The 27,733-nt window shown below is 37.5% G+C and overlaps 1 protein-coding gene across 1 annotated transcript; it reads left to right on the top strand.

Moving 5' to 3' along the window:
- The first annotated feature begins 695 nt into the window (after positions 1–695).
- On the top strand, positions 696–27,531 carry kif6 (kinesin family member 6). The gene is made up of 23 exons (XM_055231268.1): positions 696–763; positions 1,645–1,754; positions 2,167–2,241; positions 4,738–4,885; positions 4,971–5,083; positions 5,464–5,593; positions 6,330–6,536; positions 6,609–6,752; positions 6,821–6,907; positions 9,862–9,965; positions 11,229–11,334; positions 12,614–12,773; positions 15,106–15,309; positions 18,427–18,529; positions 18,912–18,967; positions 24,312–24,362; positions 24,805–24,892; positions 25,088–25,223; positions 25,906–25,979; positions 26,136–26,246; positions 26,331–26,435; positions 27,059–27,174; positions 27,502–27,531. Exons 1-23 carry the CDS (start codon positions 704–706, stop codon positions 27,516–27,518), a joined length of 2,505 nt encoding a protein of 834 aa, XP_055087243.1. The 5' UTR covers positions 696–703; the 3' UTR covers positions 27,519–27,531.
- Positions 27,532–27,733: the final 202 nt, after the last annotated feature.

The raw sequence follows: 27,733 nt of genomic DNA, 5'->3' as shown, positions 1-27,733 counted from the left end.
TCATTTGCTACACATGAATTATAGTGATCTACATGTGCCTTCTGTAAACTATGAGCACTGCTATAGACCTGTTTTCTGTTGATGAAATATAACTGTAGAGCAATTGTTATTTAGATTGTGATAAAGTGCCACTGGCAGTGTGCAGGGAGTGCCTGAAACAACTTGAGTCAATATATCCTTGATGAATCACTGAACTTTGACTTGACCTTTTGTCCTTATTATAGCTCGGAAAACAAGCTCCAAGAGTTGAAAACAAGCTCCAAGAGTTGAAATAGTTATGACATACAAGAGAATAAAGGGAAGATGGATTTCTGATCTGGTTAATTACCACATTGGTGCTCTTGCCTCAATCGTGACAGTCAACGAAAGACCTGGCTCCCATTTGGTTCTGTGAATAAATAGTAATGTTAGTGGCAGTCCAAGAAATTGTAATTACAATACTATCTACATTCACACTTTAACCATTCAACATGTCTATAATATGTTACTGGTTTTGTGCAATTGGGAATACAAACCAGTGCATGGAAGATGAAGGAACAGCCACAGCCCCTGGATCATCTTCCACTGTCACCTAGCAACCGCCTACAACAAACCGGGAGCTCTGCAGCACAAGGACCAACCGGACTGAGGACCACAGTGTTAGCGTAGCGCAATGAAGTAAACAAACTAAGAATAAGAATAACTTTCACAATATCAATCTAAGATGGTTAAACATACGATACAGACCTTTGCTCGTATTAAACCTACTCGGAAAACGGCAGGGGTAAGTGCGCCCAGCAGATGTATTTTGCGAAATCAGCTAAAATTTGCTAAATTAGCTAACGTTAGCTCACAAGTTCACAAAGTGTTAACAATAAACCTTAACCTTAAATTGTTAGTTACTTAGCATAGTCCAGTTACCATTTTGTAGCTTATCAGTGCTCAATCACTGTCATTAATCAAACTTTAACAATGTAAATTACTTCTAACTTACGTAGTTGCATGTGGAGGAGGACACTCCTTCAACATAAAACTCAGGCTTAAAGCAAGATGCGCCCTACACTGACCATTTACCGCCAAATGAAGAAAAACGACTGCAGATCTGTTTTTACATTGAGCTTTTGCTGCTTGTCAGACTTGAAGAGGTATTAGTACAGGATGGGTAACAGAGATGAACAATCTAATAACATATGTCTTATCTTTTTTTTCCTGAAACCCTGGGGACTTGTAATTGAATGAATGTCCATTTAAACATATGCCAGGGCACATGTTGCAACACAAAGCTGTGTTAGCCCTTTCTAGTCTCAACAGCCACTGGTTTTGCATCACCACCTGAATGGTGATGATCATATCAACTTGAAGATCCTGTCTCATCACTAAGCCTGTTCACTTACTTTTCTCTGAACATGTGTGGTTAATTTGTGGACGTATTATTATATTATTGTGTGCTTAATTAATTCTACAGTAAATGAGGTTTATGGAAAAACAGTAGCACAAGGAGAGCAAGCATCATTCTTATTTTTTACATTAATTTGCCCTTTTTGCATAAAATCGTTCTTGTGAAAACCTGCGCAGTTGTGAACAGTAAGACAGACTACCCACATGTAGCTGATAATAACTCCAAAACTAGATAACGATCAGGTTTTGGTTTGTTGTCCTCTTCAGGTGTACTCTGTGGACAATGAAGATCAGATCAGCTCTTCTTTGGAGTTTGTGGTTCCAAGGGATTTGGCACAAGGCTTCATTAACAATAAGAAGGAGAGTTACAAGTTCAGGTATAGTATTTTTAAAGTATGACTTGCACAAAATTCTAACAAGTTGAAAATATCTTCTACCAGTGCAGTTCTTATTTTGAGTTGGAAACATCTGCTAAATGCTGGTGGTGAACTTTGTAGCCTTTTATACCCTCTGGGCAGTGCTCATGCATCGCTTCCAAGCCCCAAATTCACAGTTAGAGAGCGAGGCAAGAGTGGACAGAATAAAGCACTTCAAAACCACAGTCTTTTAATAGCCTGCTCAGCTTCTCACATACCCATATACTGATAACATATTTAAAGTTTGGAAGAAGTCTACTTATAATAGATTTTTCTAGCCTTATTTATTGGTGCTCTGTTTTTGTTTTATGCCATGTTAATATCACTAGCTTTGTTTGACATGCATTTGTTATCTCCTTTCCCATATGTGAAGATTTCAGAAGATTTTTGATCAAAGTGCCAAGCAAGAAGACATATTTGAGAGTATTGCCAAACCAGTAGCAGACAGGTAAAATATGATTTTCTTACTCAGCTGTCTAATGACTTCAAATCATGATTTCATATAATAAGATAAACAAGTGCACATATTTTAACTTCCCATGTGACTGTGATAAGGCCTCCCATACAAACTACATATGAGCTACATTCTTCTCTGTTTCTTACAGTTGGTAAATACATAAACAAATAATGTTTACAGACATGGGTTCTCTTGTCCAGCTATCTTCCTTTTAACAGCCATCTCTGGTGTGACACATTGCAAACGTTACAGCATTTCTTTTTATACAAATATGACTTAGAGTACCCTCAACACTGTAGAGAGGACACCCATGCACAACTGTCTCTGCTGAACATTTTATAGTTTGCGGTTAGTTTCCTATAACCTTTAGACAGTGATGGGAAGAATACTTTGAAAATGTATTTAGTTACAGAATACTGAATACCCAAACTAAAATGTATTTTGTAACATATTTTGTTACATGGGCAAAGCACCATCTCTGTATTTTGAATACTCTTAATACTTTTACACCGACTTGCATTAGATCATAGTGTAAAAAACATGACATAATTACTAACAGCTTTATTTTTATTGTACTGTTCGTTAGGCATTCATTTACGTCCAATTAGAGATGAAAAATTACACATGCATGCACTGCAAGAGCTGTGTTTTCAGTTCAATGCCAAAATTGTATGATGATGTACTGTCATGTATTCCGTTTAATTTAGGAAGTAAATTAACTGTATTCTGTATCGGAATACAGGTACTCAAAAGTATTCATTTGTATCCAAAAATATTTTTTGTTACAAGTTCCGTTACTTCCCAACACTGCCTTTAAATATTCCAGACATGCACCAAATGCTCTGGATTTAATGTGAAATTGTTCTGCCTTTTAAGCCTGATTTCCTTTGGGAATGCGTCCAAAATAAGTATTAAAAAATACTTGTGACTAGAGCTCTTGTAACAAAGGCTATTGGGGAAGATTATGAAAAGCAATTACTGGGATTGAACACAATAAGCTACTTAAACCGTAAGTATAGTGGGTCGTGACATTATCCTAGTAACAGTAGTGCAGTACAGAGGTTTGTGATCAAAAAGAAAAGATAAATAATAAAAGTAGCAGTAGTTTGTCAAGGTAATCCATTGTAAATTGGTTCAACACGTGGCCCAGAATCTCCGCTAGCAATAACTGTCAGGTTGTTGTTTTCATTGGTTGCCTGTGATACTTGGCACCCGTAAATTAAGCCAGAAGCATGAACGCGTTTACTTGCACACCAGTCCCTGTCTGTGCTGTGGTGTAACCCAAACCAGTCATTTCAATCCCAACTCAGTAGTTCAAAAACAAACCAACATTAATAGCTCCAGGAGAGGAAAAGCCAGCACAATAATATTGAACTAGCAAGGCACTTCAGCATATCTGCTCTGTAATCCCAGTTTACCCATGGCAATTAAGCTTGCAATAAAACGGATTTATGATTTTAAAAATACCATAGCCAATTTAATAGGACAATTATAGTACTTATGATAGGTGTACTGTATTTGATTTCCAGAGAAAGTGTTGTAAACAGGAACAAGTGTAAGACCACGCCCAGGCCTGAGTGGCAAGCCCCTGGCCACATCATTAGCACTGACATTAGACTAAACACTGAACTCTGTGTCTTGATATTTGCTCCTTTGCCAGTCTGACTCATTTTGCATTAAAGGACTCACTATGACTGTCCAAGTCCGACTCACCATCCTCCCAGATCTTAAGTGGACACTGCCTTTTATACTTTTATGCTATTTTTCCATATTTCTGTTTGTGGTGGGTAGGAATTACTGGGATACTGAACCTTGCATTATAAAAATTGTAATTACATATTTAACAAAATACAATTATAAAGGTTAACTGAACCCAATGCTAAAGTTTATTTAATATTATAATACAACAATGCATCTATATTTCTCTGTTTAAAAAAGATTATAGGGTAAAGTAAGTTTTACAAGATAGGAGTGCCATTTCATTTAATGTATGTTTTCTTTTAAGAAGATACCAAAACTGAAGGCCTGGCCTGTTCCCATATGACCCTGCCAAACCAAACTTACCAAGTGGTGTCTGGTTGAATGGGTTTGGGACCGTTCATTCGCTCATGCTCAGAGACATTCTTTCACCAGCACATGTCTGCCGCCACAGCAGCTCCACTCACTCTCATGTTTTCCTGTGGGCTCATAGTGTCAGCTTCAATTCAGTCAAACTGCTGAGCTTTGACTGCTTTGGGATATGTCAGACAGCCTTGGCACCCAATTAGAGTGATGGTGATATCATAGTGAGCAGTGAACACATGTTGAAAATGAGAAAGAATGGTTTGTACTTCATAGTCATTATTTATTATTGTCATTGGCATTGTATGGGAATACTAACCATGATGATAAAACCTATACCATTCTTCCATTATTTTCATAGTAAAAATATAACATTGTCAGCGCTATTTAACAACTAGCATGACTCTTATGTGTCTTTGTCTGCAGTGTCCTGGCAGGTTACAATGGCACAATCTTTGCCTATGGCCAAACCGGCAGTGGAAAGACCTTCACCATTACAGGAGGCGCAGAGCATTATAGCGATCGTGGTATCATTCCCCGTACTCTCTCATATCTATATGAGCGCTTCAGCCAGGTCAGATCAGCAAAACCCATGCTCTGATAATTGTTGTTATTAGCAGTTTTTCACCTACTTTGTATAACTATTCTTTGCTTCACAGGAAAGCAGCATGGTGTACACAATCCACATCTCTTACTTGGAGATCTATAATGATACTGGTTATGACCTCCTGGAATCTCGACAGGACTTGATGTCTCGATTAGAAGACCTACCGTCAGTACTCAGCACCCTAATATGAGATTTTGTGCAGTTAACATTGCTTTCTAATTCCAGAAGTTTAGTTCACAGTTTTTTTTTTTTTCTTTACTTGATACACTACAGGCGCAGTAATCAAACCAAAATGATCAATTTCGACATAATCTTAATCTTTATAAGTGTTTTTGACTTACTCCTCCCTTACAGACATGTCAAAATAAACTAAACTATTGACGGCATTATGCAAGAGGGAGAATCATTGTTTGTTTTGTTTTTTTCAGAAATGAGCCTCGTTTGTTATCAAGTATAAATAACTACCAGAAAAAATGCTATTATGACTCATGGGCTGATGTTGAGGGTGTCTATGAAAGTTTATGTCTATGTCTCTATTCTCTTAGAAAAGTTAGAATCCAGGAGGATCTAGACCAGAATGTTCATCTGAAAAACTTGTCTATGCTCCAGTCTGCAAATGAGGAAGAAGCCTTGAATCTGCTCTTTCTGGGAGACACAAACCGAATGATTGCAGAAGTAAGGCTTTTCTAAAGGACTGATATTGTGTTATACTACATGCATTTATTTGAAAAAACCTGCAATTAAACCTTTCATCCTCAAAAGTTTCCATTCAGATTTTAAACTCATGTGAATCAATTGAACTTCATAGCAGACTGGGAAAAGGAAATTTTCTGCTTAAACTTTGATTCAATAATCTGCCCACTGTGAGGGATTTGATTGTCCTCTCAGAGCACTGTGTGTGGTCAGCATGTGGTGCATGCAGGATCAACATGTGGCGGATTTAGAGCCAGAGGACTGAGTCCAGAGAGTCCTGGAATACAGTTAAAAGAACAACCCTTTGTGAATATGCACAAGCTGCACACCACTGTCTCTCAACTATCTGGACATCTGAGAGAGACTGTACCACTTTTGTGAATAAAACGGAACTATACTAAACAAAGAACCCTAATGAAGCCATCCTACTTGTTTCTGATTATTTGTTCAGACTGACTCACTGCCATCTTTCTCTTTGTGGTATCAACCTGACTTCTGTTATTGCATTGGCCATCTGCAACTAAACCTCAGGCATTGTAACGTGTTTACTGCTCATCGGTTACATATTGCTTTGTTCTCTAAACCCACAGGAGCAGCAAAATCAAAGTGTGCATGTTTGTTGTTTTTCTCTGTTCAAGTGAATTAAAAGATCTCATTCATATTATCATTAGCATTTCCATTATCCAATCTAACGAGCTGTCATCTCTTTTGTGTTTAGACTCCCATGAACCAGGCCTCCACACGCTCGCACTGTATTTTCACAGTGCACCTGTGCAGACGGGAGCCAGGCTCAGCTATGGTGCGACGCTCCAAGCTCCACCTGGTGGACCTGGCAGGATCAGATCGAGTTTACAAGACTGGCCTAAACGGACAGCTTCTTACAGAAGCCAAGTATATTAACCTCTCCCTTCACTACCTAGAACAGGTCCATACCCATTTGGTGAAGTAATGCACAGACAGCATAGTCTCTGTATTTGTTTATCAATTTTTCTTGCAGGTTATCATAGCTTTATCAGAGAAGAACCGATCGCATATTCCCTATAGGAACTCAATGTTGACATCTGTGCTGAGAGACAGTCTCGGGGGAAATTGCATGACAACATTGATTGCTACTATGGCAGTGGATAAGAGAAACATTGATGTACATTTTAAAATCCATGATACCTATAATACTCAATCATGGTAAATGACAGAATCCTTTGTCTTTAGGAATCCATCTCCACATGCCGATTTGCACAACGTGTCGCTCTAATCAAAAATGAAGCCATACTAAATGAAGAGCTGGATCCTGCTCTGGTGAGATGACAGCACACACTTAGACCTATTTGTGGGTCGTTGAGCCACATCACACAATTGTGACAGCATCCAGATGCCAGACCCTGTTCATATCATCCAGACCCCATCTGTGTATCTCTGTATGTAACTTAAGGTTAATTTACCACATTTTTAAATATCCTCTTCAGATTCCAGATACGAACGGTCTTTCCACTCTCCAGATCTGACACTTGAATGTGCGTGTATGGCTGTGTTTGGGTTGCGCACTGGCCATGTTTGCATTCACTCCTCTGTTTACAATCCTCTGACATGTTTTATCCCAACTCTCCAAAGCCTCTTGAAAACACTTCCAGCTGCTAACAGATGTGTACACTGTTTCAGTGGGCACATGCAATGACCAACATTTGGACATATATGGAGACATAAGAAAGGCTCATACATAATTTAAATATAGAACTTTAAATTTCCAATATAATCTTTTTTTTTTTTTTTTTACGATATTTTTGGAACAGCCAGAATCCAAAATCACATTGGGGCATATACTGTGCTATCATGAGTCATCCCTAGTTTATCCACTTCCTAGCCTCCCACCCAGATCTGCCAGGGGATCAACTGCTACTGTATTACTGCTACTGCTGCTTGGCTGGCCACTTCCAAACCCTGCAGAGGTATTTTTAAGAGAGTCTGCGGCGAGCCCGGTAATTGTGATGGTGTCTGGCTGCTCTCAATTGGGTCCGGCACTCTTATAGTTTTAGGCAAGTCCAAAAACTTCATGGTTCAAACTTCTGGTGTTGGTTTATGACTTTGAAACATGTAGCATTTAGTTTACTGGTTAATCTCTCTAAATCTCTGACTTGGTGAGTGACAAGCCTGCCGTAAAGTTAGCAGATTAAGAAAATGCCACATTCTTTTGTTGCAAATTACTTTTCAAAGATTTTGTCAAAAACATTTACTGTCAAACTCAGGCTTACAAAATTTGTTGTATGTATTTTTTTTCTCTTAATATATTAGTAGTAGTATAAGGGTCCTGTATGACTTTATAGAGGCAATAATAATTATAGATATGTACTTGTATATCTTGCTCGAAATGCTGCTTAACCTTGCTTGACATGTCTGACCTCAATTATTTTTTAGACTGTTCAGCTAAAAAAAGTCAGACCTGCAGCCAGAAGAGAGACGTTTAACACTGTAAAAAAAAAAAAGTGGCTTCTCATACATACATCATGATATAGAGTGGTCCCATCATATTCATTCAAAATGGTAAATCCTCCTTACAAAACGTTATCAGTAAGCTTTATATCATGTGGTAAGTGCACTATACTGGTGGTGTGAAAAATCCCATGTATTTCCTAGTGCTCAAGGTCTAGTATGTTTTTTACCTTAGTCACCAGTGCCTTGCCACACTTGTCCCACAGTTCATATGTTCTTATTTAGTTGGGGGATTTCTCATAGTTAGGTGTAATGGAAAAACAACATGCATCTCTTTACATCATAAAAGAGGCCCATAATGCCACTATGTTTGTGAGGGACATAAACTAATTCCTATGCATTTTAGGTGCAACCTGTGGTTGCATAGTAATGCCTGCAGTTTACCATGGGTGGTTTTCTGCACACATTGGAAAGATAGCATGTACTTAACAAAGAAGTTAAAGATGTGATGCAACCCTGAAGGGCTGCACAGCATGATGTACAATGAGGTCTGTTTTGCCATACTAATATGAACAACAATTTTTGGAAATAGGTTTGTAATTATATTAACTCAAATCTTCTTACTTAGGTCAGAACACTGTAGAAATCAACTCATTCAAAATCATGACTGAATATCATTAGTGTATCAATTTATTTGGAAAATCATCTCAAAATCTTGACTTTTTATGAATTTTATGCAGGTTGAGACTTTGAGGATGTAAATCTCTGTCGGATGGGGTAATTCATGAATAGATTTATTGCTGTGTGGCTCTTGCATTTGCTGATACATTGATACATTAAACTAGTCCTCACAATCATGTGTTTGTAACTGCATTTATTAATCACTATTTTTCACAATTTTTTGGTCTTACACTTTTTTTGAGGAAATGCATGAATCATCACTTTGCATGGTCCTGTTGTTCATGATGGTTTGCCGCTGCTATGCCAGTGTGGGATTTGGCTTCAAAAATAAACTGTAACCAATTGGGCTGACCAACAAGTAGCGGTCAGTCTTTGAGCATGCAGCTGGAGTGTTACATCAGAACATCTGCCTGGGAGTGGCTCTTTTTAGGCATGTCTACTATGATATTTAAAAGTGGTTAAAATTTTTTCTAGTGCTCAGCTGGATGTTGAAATAACAAGAAGCAAAACAATGTAGGCTTCTCTTTTTTTTTACTTTTCTGTTAAATGTGTTTGCTAAAAGTGGTGGAGCAATGCTAAGTCTGACCTTTGACCCTGGCTTGGCTCAAGCAGACAGTTGTCTCCCTGGCGTCTCTGTGTCACCAGTATCACTGGACAGTCACAATCCAGTGTTGTGTTTGCACTCCACCCGTCAGAGTTTGCCTTTTACAATGCATTCAGATTCGAGAACTGTTTTCATACACTGAAACCAAATCCAGACAGTGGTTACTGATGGCACCTATTGTATTATCTGTAGTCAAAGCTAAACACATGATGACAGTGAGAAGTGAAGACATGCTAATTTGAGTGTTTTTGCTGTCAGATCTTTTTATGCATGGCTTTTTCAAACTGGAGAACCCTTGTCTGGAACTACTTAAATATGTCTATATCATTGATCAGCAAATAGTCTGCTGATGCTGCATTCTTCTTCAGATAACCACATCAAATGTTGCTTGAGTTTTTGTATATGGAATGTGTAAATAACTGCATTCTGCTCTTATTTTTATTTTATGCTGCACATTATTTTATGTTCTATTTTAACATACATAGCTTATTTTGATGAACATGTAATACATAGTTTGAACAGAGTTATCTATGTTTTGCAGCTAATAGCCCGTCTAAAGAAGGAGGTCCAGTCTCTGAAGGAGGAGTTGTCCCTGGTTACAGGGGTACAGAGACATGACCAGCTCACAGGGGACGAGATCCACAAGTATGTAACTGTCCTATTGTCTGAACACAAAGGAAGCAAATATTGTCTAGATATAACATTTTTACAGATACTCCCAGCAGGGCAGCAGCCACTTTATAACTAGTTGCACTGTATTTGTATACGAGGAACTGCTTTGACCTCAGCCAGTCATCTCAGGACATTAAAAATTGAGTATTTGTCATATTTGGTTTGGAGAAAGTCTTAAGATTACGGGAGCGTGCAGACAGGCTTTTTCGGGACACTAATTTGTAACTGTAACACTCAACACCAAGAGTCTCTAGCCAATTCTTTTTTTTTTACTCAAAAAAATGCAAGCTTTCTAAATGCGCCTGGATGACTTATGCTTTTGGCCATGCATCAGTGGTACTCCTTCACTGAGGTTTAACCAGATCTAATAGAGTTTCCCAGGCTGCCGTTGTATTTCTGTTGTTCTACCCACATGGCGGCGTACCCCTTCCATCAACACCAGACTTCAGGCCAGACAACTTGGCAAAAACCTCTGCACTGCTGATATATTTATTGTGCATTGACCGTCTCAGCTGGCATCTCGTTATTCCCCCTGCGATTAGCCCCTGTGTGCCCAGTTTGCGGACAAATTACTTTTAGTGGTGTCTTTTGCAACCACACTTACTGGATGTGCTGACATTACGTAGCCAGTTCCCTCTTATTTTCAACCTCATTTCTAGAGCCATATGATTTTTCATTTTTGTAAACAGTAGCATATAAAGTTTAAATAATTTGTAAACTATGCAAAACTATTTTACCATTTCTTGATTTGAATTGGCCAAATTGTTAAGCATCTTACTTGCTGGAACAATAATTATGTAATCAATACAAAAAACAAATATGATTGCTTCTATTATGTTTGATATTACAGAAGTGGAGTCAAGATGAGCTCTATTGAAAATCTTTTGGAATTTTCTTCAAAGATTATCTTTGGTGTTGAAAAGAATCGCTCGAGAGGCAAATAAACCACTAATGCTTCCCAAGACCTTCTAACTCTACTGCTGTTTGTTTTACCTCCACTTTTGTCTAAACGTTGCATGTTTCTACACTGTACTAAACTAGGATAGCATTGGAAAATTAGGAGTGCTCATTGTTCTGCTTACTTGCGCTGTCTGTCTTTGGCTTTCGCTGTGGCCTGCTTCATGACAATAAAGAAGCAATGTTTGGAAAATAGATCTCGTCAATAGTTTAGACTGACTGTGACCACTATGTCTGTGAGTGTTGAAGAGGAAATATCAACATTTTGTGTGTGTGCAGGTTAGAAGAATTACTCGAGACATTTTTAGATGATCCCGATCCTGAAGTGACTCTGGATTTGGGGTCAGATATGAGGAAGATTCAACACTGCTTCTATCAGCTTAAGGTAAACATAGTATGCCAGGCTTTGTATGAACTACAGCTGACCAGTCATGGAACTTATTAGCTCCACTAGTTGACCATCAGTGGAAATGCAATCCCTTTTACCCTGTTGATAAGCAAAGTTTACGTGATATTAAATGAAAATAATTGTGACAGGCTTAGATTTATTATAACCTAAATTATTTTTTTTAGGTCCAAGGAATTTCTATTTTCTAGTTAAAATATCTGCCAGTTGCACACATCTCCTCGATTTATTTTCTCCAAACTAAATTATAATGAAATGAATCAGAAATGCAAAATATCAAGTTGCAATGTTTTATTCTGTGTTGTCATTAATTGCACACAAATGTAATTATTGTGATTTTTTTTCTTCCTTTGTTAAAACGGCTCTGTGTGCAGTCATTGTTCATACCTACGTGTTAAAAAGCCAATTATCATAAATCTATCCCCAGGTCCACCATAAACCTTTATGCCATACATTGAATTTTAATTATTCCCACTTGTATACAGAACTGCTGATTTTCCCACAGCCAGACTGTCTAGACGTGTACATGTTTGACTTATGTGCTGCTTAATTAGGGACAAAGTGTAATGTTGACTTGCTGTTGTTGTCAAATTTGCATGGTATCTTCAAAACTGCGCATAGACATACCAGCGGAAAACCTTATTCCATCAACTCCTTATGAGAAAAAAAAAATATTGCAGTTTCAAAACATCAGGTAAATATAGAAAAATGTGTAAAGTTATTTTTTCACTCCAGTTTTTCTTTTTTCTTTTAAGGACAATGAACAATTAAGAACAATTAATTTACATTGTTTGCTATCTATGACTTTTTTAAATACAAAATGCCTCTGTCTATTCTCAATTCCATTTAGTTTGTTTATTTGCTCCTACAGTAATGTCAGACAGCTGCAAATGATCCTACTTCTACTAAATGTTTATAGGGAAGACAATATAGTCATACTATTGTTGAGCTCTCATTTAGTCTAAAGTGGAGCAGCCAACAGAAGGATGTTCCAAAACCCTCTGTTTATCTTTCCATGAGTTTGTTGAGATCTACCAGCTCTACCTCCTGTTCAGTTTACATTCCCTTCAGCATCAATCAGTCATACTTACGCAGGAATCCAAGTCTGTTTTATATTTTGGTCCATCCTGTTGTTTTCAAAGTGTATTCCTTATTGTTCAGTTAACCTTAAACAACTTCCTACTTGACCTTAATTATCACTGGTTGCATTTGGAGTGGACAACAATGTTTTTAAGCTCAATTTTCATTCTTTGCGTAGATGAAGGTTCTGGAAAAACCAAGCAGAGGGGCCGCACTTACTGATGGGAAAATGATACCAGAAGCAACGCTGATGAGAGGTGACATTCAGGAAAGTCAGCAGTGTGCAGCAGAAGTTACAAAGTTGAAAGAGATGCTGACACAACGCGACAGTGAGATCAGTATCCTTTCCCATAGGATACCAAAACAGTAAGAGCTTTGAAAGGAATAAATGATTGACTTTCAGTTCTTATCAAACCTCCAGAGTCTCCCCAGAATTGGTTTTGCAGCTGTCTTATGTTATTGATATTGATGCACAATCCATACACATACTGTATGGAATATAGTCACTACATAGTTTATACAAGGTCCTCAACATTATATTTATTATTATTATTATTATTATTATTATTATTATTAGTAGTAGTAGTAGTAGTAGTAGTAGTAGTAGTAGTAGTAGTAGTAGTAGTATTTTGCAAATATTAATTTTTGTATACAAATCTGTCTCCTATCTCCAAACAAAATTACTGAAAAAAATATTATAAATTTTCCTCAATTTCCAGAATCAACAAAAGGATGTAGAAACATGCAGTCTTAATATTCCATATGTTTTCAGATACAAGTTTAGTTTATGATGGCAATTCATCATTACCACTATTATTCATAATTATAGTATTTGTGTTTCAATCTGATATTTCTAATGACTTTATAGCTGTATTATTCCCTTGGCCACTCTTTACTGTGGCTTGTCATTAGATCGCACCACATTTGTCAGGAAATTGAGATGTCTGCTTGATTATATAACCACAGAAGCCTCAGCTACCCAAAATAAATGAATATTATCATCCATATATTTCACTGTAGTATTTTTGGGAAAAAACTCAAAGTAATCTGAAATTATCTTGTAAATTTTCCTTCTCAAGATGACATAGTGGTTTTCACATAATGCAGCTGTAATTTCCACAATTGCAGTTGCATGTTTAAGGACCATAATTCAGCCAGGTTTACCCACAATTTACTGACCATATTGATAATCCTCAATTTGAAGGTTGCATGAAAAATGTCTTAGTTGTCTCAGCAGAATCATGCCCAGTCAGAGTTTAGAATGAAAATCAGTACTTTTGTTCAAAATATGACATGATTTGCTTTCATTTTTGACTTTATTGAGTGTCTACTTTGAATGCTCATTAGATCCACATTTCAGAAGCACATGTCAAATCAGGTAAAGAGGCAAAATGCAGCTGTCACTAGTTTTGCCCTAACTTCTATAATTCATTTAGTGCATGAGATTCAGATTAATAGACAACTAATTTTATTTTGTTGCAATTATCCTACAAGTGTAGCTTTACGCCACAGTTAATGAGCAGATTCCCATTTCTGTATGTAACCTACTCAAATTTTATCTCAACATTGAAAGCTTAACAATGTGCCATTTCAGCAAGGATTACATCAGATGCTAAGGTCTTTATTAATGGAAAGAATCTGTGAACAGAAGCAACCTCTAGTAATTATCCTTGTAAACCTATGACATACAGTAAAATCTAAGCACCAGTCCTTCCAAAAACTGACATTTAAATTGTCAAGTTTAGATCTGGCAAATTTTGAGATGAGTGCGTGGCTGTCTTGAATGGAAACTATAATTGGAGTTTCACTTTCCTCATGTTATTGTTCAGCCTGACAACTCTTTTTATTGGCTGACAGAAATGTAAACGAACTTTCTCCAGCTCCTTCCTCGAAATTATGTCCATTTCAAATCCAGAACAATGATATCCAGATTTCTATTTTTTTTTTTACTTTGAACATCCCAAATTATTTGCTGACCACTGCAGTTTGGTTCTGGTCTGAGCCAAAGTCCATGTCTGCTAATGTAATGATAGGAACGTGCTTGAGCAATTGGGTAATGCATTGAGTTGAAATTATGGGTTGTGATTACGCCATCAAGCACACTTCATCTTGCTGCAAAACCAGACAAGGCTGGAGCCAATGACATATAAAGTTGTATATAATGTAATAATAACTTGCTGTATTGTTTCCTACTAAAACATATTTATCGTAAAGATAATAGCTTATCACAGCCAGATAGTAGTTGTAATAGTAACAATAGTGACTTTGACATTTCTGGAAGACTGAAGTTGTCTGTTAAATGCATTGAGAAAAATATGTATAAGGCATTTAGCTTGAGACCCCTAATTAAAAACAGAAGTTGGAAGCAGAGCACAGTAGTAGTAATAGTGCTAAGGAAGTGTTTATAGTAAGAAGACATATGGAAACATTGCACATGAACAAACAGGCTGAGTGACAGTTTTCACCTCATGTACTCTGTATCACAATTTACATAGACATTTGTCCTTAAATAAAAATACTGTTACATGGCTACAAATATATTTAATTACAAGCATTTCAACTATCTAATATTCTTATTCTTAGCTAACATCTGTACAATACTCTTCATGACCATCTATTTATTTATGACTTTATTTTCCAGCCATATTTCCTTTAATATACTGCAAATAGGTATCCTCATTAAGATGTTGAAGAATGAGAAGAAAAGAGCCCAGGATGCGACTACACAACTGGCCAAACTCACCCAAAGCCAATACACAGTTTCACCAAGTGTTGCTGTGTTGTCCAGAGTGTCTAATGAAGAGTCCAGTGAAGAAGACATAAACCTGACAGATGGACACTCAGAAGGACGAGCTATGCAATACAAGAAAAAAGGTATTTTATAAACAGGTTGTGCTTTCATGTTCAATGTATATTGAATTTATAGCATGAATTTAAGCAATATTGTGATGTTTCATTCAAGGTGGTCTTTTGGTTATTACAAATCCAGTAATGAAAAGTATCTGAGAGTTCAATGTGACTCTTATTTTGAACCAGTCTCATCAGCAGGGTTGTATCAAAGAGCTTTCTTTGTGAGGTCACTGGAGTAGCTCACTGGAGTGGCTCACTGTAGCCATGTCTTAGACACAAAACTTAGACAGTTTTATTAAACCTGCTGCTTGTTACTGAAGACAAGCTGTTAGGTACTATTATGAATTTAATAACAGTACCTAGGAACCAAGAAAAGGGCACCCAAATATAAACAAACAAGACAGCACACACAAGTTGTCAAACTATGCTATGAGCTTCTGTCTCTTCTGAACGCTGCTCTGTCCTGATGATGCCCGGAGTGGTAGTAAGGGCAGAGGAAGCTAATTGGACACAGACTGTTTGAAAGATGAGGCTATGAAAAAGCAAACACATGCTTGAATGGCGTCCAGCCCGTATTACTGAATGTATCAATCATTGAGTGAAAGGCCACTGTGATGGATGGCAGCGCGGCAGTGGTTTTAAAAATGCTACAAAAATATGGACAGTGTATTATTACTGCTGAAAGGTATGTGATCTAATGTGGAAACAGCTGGAGCATATTGTTAATCTTAGGGTTGATTTTCTGTCTCGTAAAAATAGGTGTAATCAGGTCCATTGATAAAGAATAAGATAAAGAAAAAAAGACAACAAGAGTTACATACAATAAATGATTGAATGTGTTAGATTTTTGAGCGGATTTGTCCAAACTATTAGTACATGTTGACCTCTGTCTACAGTTGATAGTGATCTAAGATGTGACTTTTTTGTTTCATAGAAATTACCTTTTGAGTGATGCATAATAGAGATAACCCTTTTGTTCTGGTCATAAATGTAGCTTTTAGAGGTCATATCAGTTACACACCATGAGAAACATAGTTTTAATTCTTGTAGTTAATATTGTTCATTTAGTTGGTGTGAAATTCCCACAACCCTTTTGGTGGTTACATGTCCACTCTGGAATGTTCATGGACTTTCTCACAGTTCTTCATAAGAAGTATTTACTGCATTGACATCAAAGCTTTGAGCTGAATAGTCTCCAACCACATCAGCTGTTAGCAGCAGGGAAGACCTGCTGCTGTCTGTGAGTGAAACTCTGGCCTTCTGAACACAGTGCATAGTTCCAGGTCAATAGGAAAACACAATATATAATTTAAGTTTATACTACATACTTTGCTGAATCTGGGAGCATAGGAGGCATAAATCCAGTTTCATTATGTTAGAATATACAGTAGTAGTTGCTTTGGTTTCTTACAATTAGCGGCCCTTATGTTTTGCATTTCACATCTGGTCCGAATGATCATATGAATAGATTTTTCCAATCTTTCCACACTATACCTACATTAAATTATTGCTTTTTTGTTCCACGTTCATAACAAATGCACCTTTTCTTTCTTCCCATCAAAAGGTCAGCAGTGTTTACATACATTTTAATTTACATTTTATTCAAGACTCTTTGGCCGCAGCCTCCATTCTTTGTGGTTAAAGAGGGAAATTGCTGCTCCCTGAAGATTAACTGTAGTTGTAATGATGATGACCTTTCCATGGACAGCAGCCATGATTGTATAATAGAGCTCTTTCCATCCTTCAGCAATAATCAGTTTGTGAGTTTATCTTCAGTTTCTCTTTTCAGTTTGTAAAAGATGTGTATGACCTGTTGAACCTCGTCAATATTTGGTCTATACTTTATGCAGGGCTTGGGACTGTGTTCTGATAGTAGACATTCAGTTAATGGATATGCAAGGTGTTCCCATTATAATTCAGACCATTGATGCCTTGTCTATTTCCAGGAGATGAGAAGATTTGTGTAAATCCTGCTTTGTTGTAATGAGATGATAATGAGTCTAACAGACTCTTCACAATTGTCTGTCATAGAAGCCACAGTCTAATATGAATATCTGCAGAGCTTTGCAAAATGTGTTATTGTATATTATATTGTCTCCTATCATCTCTCCAAATCTAGATTTAATCAGGCCTCTCCTGGAAACAGTTCCAGGCAGCGTTAGACATGTTCTTATAAATGAATGGAACGATGGGGGCATCTGATTTCTGAAATGTGTTGAAACAGCAACAATAGTCACGTTACGCTCACCTCACTGAACCTTTGTGGTTTGTCAGCATGGGCAGCATGGGAAAGAAGAATTAGGAAAGTTGGCATCACGTCCTTGTGATTTCATTACCACAAAGTGTTTTAGTGCAACTAAATATGATGTCACATCACTCCAGATATTCCTGGAATGCTGCGTTTAAAGGAGTCGTATTAAAGTGCATTTCCCTCGAAACCTCACATTGATTTGTTGAGCTTGGCTTTTGGGGAGCTTTAGATAGCTTGAGTGGACGGTTTTGATGAAAACAACAAACAACATTCCTGTCTGTCTTCAAATTATTTGCACATGATGTGTTTCAGTGAGCGCCTTTGCACTTTGTTTTGCAATGCACGACTTTACAGTATTTGCTTGTGCTAGTGGCACCTCTGCCACACTACTCTATTCTCACTGAAAATGTGGGACAAATAAAGCTTCTCTTACCTTAGCATATCTAAGAAAAACTGTTTAACCATGATGATGGGAGAAATCCTTACTATAAGATAACCATAATGAAACCTTAGCATCAGCAGGTACTGGTTCAGATTTATGAGAACTCTTGGTTGTATTAAGTGGCGGAGTGAGCAGGGGAGCAACCACCATTTAGTGCTGACATGACCAGAAAAGCTGTTTACACTTGTGTTAATGTTGGCTCTAAGCAGTAAATGGTGCTCTAATAGCCCCTTCTCTCAGTGTAATTAGTCATAGGTGGGAGGTCATTGATATGAACAGGAGGCTGCTACATCTGGCTGCCAGACTCATGCACAGTGTGTCCATGTGGGAACTCACTGGTTACAGATTAAGAGCAGGATGTGTGGAGATTTCCCATAGTTACAAGATGTGTTGTGTAACAAGCTGTCTCGTCTGGATGCTAATTTGTGTTTAATTGTGATTATTATAGGTCCCAAGTTGTCTATGGGAAAGCGAGAGGCCTTCGAGATCTTTTTAAGAGACCATGAGGACCACCTGACCATCGAAGAAAACAAAACGCAATTGAAACAAAGGTTGGATAAGTGTTTTCTATTTGATCAATCTTTACTTAACATGCAGACTTTAAAAACTAATATACCAATTGGGGATAATGCCAAGGCAACAAAGTTTTCCATAATTGCACCTGTTTGTATAACTTACTGTATGTTTGTGTCGTGCGAAAGCTTGGAAAATTTACAAACATTAGAAGTGGCAAGTTAAGTGTTCCAAGAAAAGACACACCTGGTGAACTGCCAACAAGTGATGACAACAGATCACATACAGATGGTGCAGAAGGTTCTATAAAAAATCTGATTCTGCAGCTTTCAAAAACTCATTAGGAGGAAGCGTTGAGGCTACAATGTCTACCTTGAATTAATCTTTCTATTGACCACTAACATGCACACTTTTTAACAGGTCAGTTGAAGCAAAAAGCCTCGGAAATGAATTAAATGAAACAAGAAACCGAATAAGTAAGTTCTCTAAAGTGGAGGGGAGGGTCTTCTAGGAACTGAACCCATTTAGAAATTGCAGGAAAATGTTTATTCATGTTGCAATGTTGTACAAAAAGTAAGGGCTGTAAACTCTAATAAACATTCCACTTATGGGGTTGTAGTTACCAGAGCAATTGTGAATCAGCAAATTCTTTCCAAAACAAAATGGCATTCAATCTGCTTTTTACTATCTCTCCAACTCTCTCCAGCTGTTTTATATCTAACGTAAGTAGATAGTAAATAAATAATTAGTGGTTGTGTCTTTGCCAGTTTTGCTCTGAAACAAAAAATACAAATGTCTTAGAGCTGGGTGCACCTATAACGTGACATGCCATTCATCATCATTTTTGTTACTTTACCTGACTCCTGTCTCAGGTCCCAGGTTCTTGCCAACATAACCATACCGTTGTTATGCGGTTAATCTTTTTCTCAACATTCCATGAGTGAGGTGCTGAGACAGTTGTAATTCAGATATGCCATACATCAAGCTGAAGTAAACTGACAGCTCATAGGTGCTAATTCATCAATGAGGTTTGCAGACATCTTTCCATAGTGTTTTGCTATACTCTTCTGTTTCCAGAGCCATTTTCACATATTGGAAAAACACCTGAAGCGACTTGGTGTTGTCAAATATTATTACATTGTTAGATACATGGAGGTACATTCTTCCTCGATGAGAAGCATTATTTTAATGGGAGAAGGTTGACTGTTGCGTTTGGAAAGGGTTGGTTTTACTGTTTGGCACGACTATTTGCTTCATGCTTGCACATCATTGAAGCTGTTTTGATGATATGGACATGCTCATTGCAGTGTTGATTTTCCCAGCATGGGGGTCAGTGGCGAGGTAGAAAAGGGGAGGCAGTGGGCCGAGGAGACTGTGGTGTCCAAACATCTCCCTGGTTTACACTATTGTTTTTGGCTGTTGAAGATGGTCCAGGAATCCCATCTCTCTCTGGAGGGGCACACGTTCTGAGCCCTTAGGTACAGAAAGTGCAGATATACTATATATTTGTTCAGGGGGATCCGACATGCACAACTTCAACATAAAACAAGTAGAGCAGATGGAAAGTTAAGGTTGATTTTTCATCCAGATGTGCAAGCTGTAGACAGGACAGGCATAGGTGCAGGCTACGGCTTCATCTTATGCTCATCCTCGAAGACTTCACATGCAACATACATTTCTGTGTTTGGCTGCACAGTATTGGTAAACCATATTGCTTATTCCAATAACAAAGCAATTGAAAATACCATACATTTACATTTATGTTTGAATAAAAATCTGCAAATTGACCTTAAGACGCATCACAAAATCAAAACTTAAAGGTGCACAAACCATGTAACTTTTCTGGTGGGGTGTCCTTCGCTTACTTTTCTTCTTGGAAATATTATTGCCATGCCTGGATTGTATGGACATGAATCTATGTATCTATATTCCATGTATTAAAGTACAGGTGATTTTACTGCCTTGTAAAACATGCACATGGCCAGTTTAAAGTGTAACCTGGCCTGTCAACTGCTTGCATGGGGTTAGATATATTTTATGCCATATTATAGGACATTCTAAGCAAAGTATAGCATCCCCTAGGCCGAGAAAACGCAGGCTGTAAATTCTCCACCAGGAGTTGCAAAGTGTACTTTGGCTTTGGCAAATACTACTTTGAATAATTTGGTTTATAGTACTGTATTGTCTCCACTGTGCTACTGATCAATGTTTTATCCATTTATGAAATTATGCCCTCCTTTTATCCCAATAATACAAATCCATTTAACAGAAAAACTGAAAAATTGAACAAATTTCCTTTTATGTATTGACATAGTTGTACCAGTCCAAATCATACATCTAAAAAGCCAGAGTACCTAACAATCTGTCAACATTATTCTTTCTGTGGGCAAACAAAATCTGTAAAATTAATGATTCGCCTTTGTCTTCTTATTTTTGTTTCTACAATTTCCTCAGCAACAAATTTGCTGTATCTAAGAGTGGTTCGGTTCTATTCCAATGAACACAGCCGACTAATCGTCTGTAGAAATAATAGTTACGTCCCTGTGTGCCTGGAATTCACCCCTCTTTGTGCAAAAACCAAATGTGTTTGAATTGTCATCCTTTCAGATAATGAGGCGCTGAGCATTGATCCTTTTGTGGTACTGATGTGGTATATCACGTTAAACCTCCAGGCCTCAAAAATCACCCAATATTTAGTGAAGCTGTAGCCCGATACTGTTTTCTGTAGGACAATGACACGTCTCTTAACACAGTTTGGGGGAAACCCGGCGGTATTTGGAAAGTTGTGGTGTTGAGGTTATACTTTTGTGTGGCCCTTACTCGTTTAAAGTGAATACTCTTGCCCAGTACTGACGACAGTTTGAAATCTAGTGTCTCGATCATCAAAATATTGAAATATATATTCTAGTTGGACTCCTAACAGGAAATCTCTGTGTGTATGTATGTATGTATGTTCTTCTTGAGCTACCATATGTTTTCTTTCCTTTTCCACTATTCTCTGTCTGTCAGTTCTCTACTTTCCTTTTGGATCCTTTTGGTTTTATGTCACCACAACAGATCTGCTGCCCTATAGTTTGGAAGCCCCTCTGACACAACCCTATGTATTGACTATATCCCGGGATAATAAGAAGTCTTAAATTTGCTTTACAGTTGAATGCATTACATCTTCTCTTTAAAATCTTGGCCTAAGTGTCATGCCCAAACTGACACTACCAACTGAGCTACTGTTGGCTACCAAACAGTATTCAACGGCTTCTGCTTCCTGTTATAAGTGAAAGATAAAAGATTTAATATTGAGTTTTAAATTGTTGATTGCTATGGCAACGGTCCTTAGTTTCATCATTCTGAAATCCATGGATAGGTGGTAGAAGTTCATCCACTGTGTCTTGACCAGTGTGCTGTGCGTCATAATGGCCACTTAGAACCCATTTCCTTGGACTTATTTCAAACTGTCAAAACTAACTTTCTAATATCATAAATATTTCTTAATCCTTCCAGGCTTTGTTGGAGAATGAGACTACACATTGGTCAGGCTCACTTTTGAATGTTCTTTTTCTGTTAGCAGAGACGGGTACCTCTCTGACCACAATGTAAACCACTGGGCGTCTCAGTTCATTTCAGTTTTACTCCAACTATCGATGGCGTCTAAAACAGGATTCTTAATTTCAGCCTATAACTATTAGGAAAAAACACTGTCATCGCGGGCAGTACATGTCTTGTGTGTCATTTGTAGAGTTTCACTTCATCTGTTCGTGTCTAGCCCGTCGTCTGGTTCTCCACAAAGTGGTCTGCTAATGTAAAGGGGTCTGAAAGATGAGCTGCTCTTTGAGGCACTTGGGGTAGACTCACTATACACACTTTTAAAAAATGATTCATCGGCCTAACACTAAGAGCCGGGATCCCTTTCACCTGATGTCTATGATAATAATATAGTTTCACCACTACTACTGCTATTTAACTTTTAACAAGGGATTTAACTGCAGAAGCTTGTCCACTGATCCAAATGTTGGTGATTTGAATCCTGTTCTCGACATAAACATCATCGGTAGAGCAGTTAGATCCCCTGACCCACAGTTTGACGGTGCAGTTCCAGCTCCCAGGAGATGAATACTGTTGTTGTGTCCTTGGGCAAGACATTTAACCCACCTTGCCCTCAGTGTCTGCATACACTGGTGTGTGAATGTGTGTTAATGGTTCCTTGACATAAAGCACTTTGAGTGCCTTGGAAATATAAATGTGGTCATTTACCATTTATATAACCATATACCAATAGTTCTTTAGCTTCACTAGGAGTAGGCAGTATTGACAAAAAATGTTTTGATGAATGTTCAAGTACTGCAGAATAAGTATGGACTTATGGAAAGGCCTCAAAAGTATCGAAATATCACCTTATCTTTGTTTGAGATTACATTGTGAGTTTGATTGATCAGCTCTTTTTGCAGGCTTTTATATTTTTATTATAGATAATATATACTCAATATGGTGCGTGTCTTCAAAAGAAATGATGCCTATAGTGATTTTAGTGAATGACAATCTAATTTTAATATTACCTTCCCAACTAATTAGCATTTTAGTAGCAGAACTCAAGCACAACACAAATAAGAACACTGAGGACTGAATGAATATTTCAGCACTTGATTTGATGGAAACAGCAAAAGGCTGTAAGAGTTTAACACATTCACCATAATTAAGACCCTATTGTATATTATAGCAGGTCTGATTCAAAACTGGAAATGACTGCATTGATCTCTTCCAGATATCATTGTCTTAACACTGTATAATATTGTTTTATAAGATTTGTTAAATGTATAATAATTTTACAGTCTCTTGTTATATAACTGGGATAGTACTGCGCAATATACTAAAGTAACTGATGTACAGCTGTTTTATTGCACCATTAGAGGTGTGCACTGAAAAAGTGTCTCCTTTCACTCCATTTATTTTACACTTCATCTGGATTTCTCATTTTTGCTTGTAAGAACCTCACCTTTTAGTTTGGAGGCAGGATTGGATTACAACAAGTGTACAGGACCAGAGGGACTGTAATGCTAGCTCCCTGTCTACCTCTTTTATCTATCACCCAAAGAGAGGGTAATTACCACGGCCATTTACTGGACCAACTATCTGACACATGAGTTGTTTTTGACCTTATTTCTTCATTTTCTTTCACTAAATGTATCCTTGTGTGTTTTTTATATAATCGAGTAAAACCATTTACCAATATGTGTGTAATATCCTTTGGCCTCGAAAGCATTGTAACTTTAAGTCAATTTGCCAAATTGACCAATTAACTATCTGAATGAGTAGGAAGACAAGAAAAACAGCAGATCACACACACAAATGACTTGTCCATGTGTTTACCCAGTACAAGAAAGGAAGTGACCCAAATGGACCTAACTCTACCCTGTTCTGTCTAATATGGAGACGATTAGCCTGTTTAGTTTGGAGTAAGGGTATGGTGGAGTTCAGATATAATTGCTGACTAGCTATGTAAGTGCTGTTACTGAAAGTACTTCAATTAATACAAATTTGTGAAAATTGTATAGGACATAAAATAAATCACAATTGATTACCGATAAACCAACATAGAAAAACATTTTCTATTGTTGTTAAATGATGTATAAATGTATTGTGCAGTTAACTGAATTGTTAAGTGCACAATATATTGCAAGATAGGACTAGTGCCTTGGCAGAGCTTTATTAATTCATTTGGAATGAGTTGTGCCTTGGAATCTTCCTGTATATTTTGAAATAGGACTGAGCCATATGCAGTGCTGTATGCAAAGATAAACTGACATTTACTTATCTCTGCTCTTTCAGATGAGCTGAAGAAGCAGTTAGATTTGCGAAGGAGGCAGAGAGCCGCTCAGGGTAAGCTACAGTTAAACATTTCACATCTTGTTGCCTCCATATTGAGATGTCATTGTGAGAGCCTTGTGGGAGCTTTGTAATGTGTGTTGCTTGGCCACTTCAAACATGGTGCAGCAGGCTTCGGTGACCAACTTGTGGGCGGCACCACCAGTTTCCTCCGTCATCTGCTCTTTTCTGACCATTTGATCAGCCACCAACTGCTTTGAAGGGCAAATCTGGTTCAAACACGCAAGCATATCCCTTCAATTCTGATGCCCAATGCTGTTTGGTTATTTTGAGAAATGGGTTTTGAAAGGCATTTGTGAGAACCTGGCTTTTATTATCTCCATCCATGATTGCGAATAAAATCTTAGCAGCAAAGGTGCATAAATTATGTTTTATTGTGCATTTCGTATTGGAAATATTGTAAAGTTGGTTTGTAAACATTTTTTTTGTTATTCAGCGGTTCTTGAAAATCACATGGAATTTGAAGATGTCTTGGATCCAGTAGAAGAAGAACTACGGACACAAATTGAAAAGGAAAAAAAGATGTGAGTTTTTACATTTCTTCTATATTTTCATGCACCACAATTTGCCATTGAAAAAAAATGTTTGCAGCTAGTTTCCCACACCCATAAGGAAGAATATATATCATAACAGAAATATCTTTACCCTAACATCACATTAATTGATTGGACACAGTCAACTCCTCTTAAGACTAATGTACTGTTAATATGTGTTGTTAGTTACAAGAGCACCATTGACCGTCTTAAAGCATTACGCACTGAGATTGAGCACCTGCAGCTGTTGTTGGAGAGGGCAAAGGTCAAACTCCAGAGGGACTTCCAGAAATGGTGGAGTGAGGAGGCATCCTGTGTGCAGGTGAACGACCCTTACTTCCTCTGATCTATCTGTAGGACAACACCACAAAAAACTCCACTTTACCTGACACAGCGCCATGTTTTCAGCATTGTTTTTTTTAGTTTTTTTTTTTTTTTTGAGTACACGTTCAGTGATGTTTTTCGGCATTTTCAAATGCTAACCACAGTGAGCACATTTGTTTAAAGTGTCAGTGGCTATGAATGTCTATGGGGAGTTTTGTGGCAGTTTTGACCTGTACTGCTTCTGTTAGGGATCATGAATTCACATGCCCTAGAGGGAGGACATACAAAGAGCATTGACAAAACTGTATCCTGAAGGCAGCCCAGAGGCAAGTCACTTACATCATCAGATCTGTTGTCCACATTTCACCTCAAACAAGCGCAGGATGTTTGGACGGCTACATCTGAATAGCAGACATGTGTAGCATTTGCAATTGATCATAGAATGGAGAGTAATCACTTATTCACAGAAAAGCATGTGGGTGTATAAATAAGCGGAAGACTTTCAGACACCAAGACCGACTATGAAGTTGGTGTTGCGATTTTCCAAGATGTAACTGCACTTTTGTTCTTTTACTTTACAGTCAGTTACACACACTGGTTTAATCCAATACAGTCATAATATACCACATCCCAAATATAATCTTCTGAACACATATCTCTTTTTTCATGACTTTGAATAGAAATCAGAAGCTATGGCAAGGAATCAAACGGCATCTTTAACCAGGCAACCCTCTCCTCGTTTGCAAACATCCAGGTAACATGATGAGTTGTGTCTAAACATTTGAGGAATGAATGTTCTGTCATGCCTCGTGGAAATACATGAAATATCTACAGTTGTCCTTGTTCTGACTTATAGTTGTCTTTAAAGCAGACCAAATTTCTGAAGATTTTGTCTAACTTTTACTCACAGTATGATTTTCTGTTATTTCAATGTTGGTACCATACTCAGTACCGTTCAGGATTATCACACAGGCCGAGCTCGAGACTTGGATTATCCCACCTATTCTGCAGAAGGCTTTAGGTCAGCCCACCTTCACCTAATCAATATTATTTACATTTTATTTTTCAAAGTAACCTATGTGAACAGCTTATGTTTATATTCTAGAAGCCCAACGCCAAAAAGAGGACCTCCAGTGACCACTGTTCCAGCCTGGGTTGATGAACTTGCTCAAAGAACAATCTCTGACATGAAATCCTCTACACAGTTAAGGTATGTAAGCTTGTAGTACCCAAGGTATTAAAACAGGTTGAATCACTTAAAATATGTCAGTATCATAAAGCTGCAGGGAAGTTTCCATATGCCCTACATGTTCACTGAAAAAGCACTAAACTTTTATGTTCTATCGGATTAGAAACCAAATGTTTTCACCATTATGTGTGTATTTTACATGAGTGCAAACAATACAGTGGGGCTGTAAATCTAGACTGAAGCTGGATCTATAGTTTTTACTGCAGTCCAATGTTTTTCTTCCACTTATGAACAGGCTCATAAATTTTTATTTCTTTGTGAAGTAATGTCTCCAAAGTCCTTTAACAAATCAAACACTTACGGACTTACCTAAACCCCTCATAACCACAACAGTAAAATAATCAGTGCATGACATATAGGTTCCTCTGTAGCAGTACATGCGACACAGATGCTATACTTTCAGGCAGAAGCTGTTGAGCGCTTTTGGTTGAAATATTTAAGCATTTTTTGAAAGTGTAATGTTGAATGTTGGATTTGAAGATTATTTTGAACACTTGGGCCACATACCTTAATGTACTGCAATGCAATGCAGTGCTACGCACTTTACAGTATAATATAAGTACAATTTAATATGTGTATTCAAGGAATTTATCCACAACCAGTATCACATCTTCCTCTATTCCCCTGACTGGAGACAAGAAGGCTGATGCAGACATTATGGCCTTTGTAAAAGCCAGAGAGAGACTCCTGCAAAAAAACAGTAAGTCCTTACAGCAATTACAGGCTTTGATTTCACATTAAAAGGACAACAATGACCCCTAGTGGCAAACAGTGTTATTACAGAGGTTAGCGTCATCCCATGTAATAATTATATGCATTAGGAGTTATTCTTGCTGTCTTTAATTATATGGGGTCAGTCTACATGCAGTTTTTTCCACAAACCAAAACACATATAATACACATACACAAACACTTAATAACTATCACACGTATTTATAATACAATAATAGAATTTTGTTTAAAGTGAAATTGATTATATTTAGACATAACATCATACATGTATTGAACTTATGTATTTGATTCTTAGGGCAACACTTAAAATAGCTTTTAGCTCCACAAACTAAATGATATAACTACCACAGTACTGCAGGTAAGTCATATAAAATTTCTATTATTTGTTTCATAACCTGTTTCCTTATGTCTGCATATTTGCCTACCGCACACGCAGTGGTTCAGTGGCATGATGGGAAGTCGTATATATCACAGCTTTATTTGAATGGTTTGATCTGAACAAATGTTGTCTTTAGATATCAGCGGGA

This window comes from Periophthalmus magnuspinnatus, chromosome 22 (assembly GCF_009829125.3).
Source record: "Periophthalmus magnuspinnatus isolate fPerMag1 chromosome 22, fPerMag1.2.pri, whole genome shotgun sequence".
In the NCBI taxonomy this organism is placed as follows: Eukaryota; Metazoa; Chordata; class Actinopteri; order Gobiiformes; family Gobiidae; genus Periophthalmus; species Periophthalmus magnuspinnatus.
This window is presented reverse-complemented; position numbering and strand designations above follow the sequence as displayed.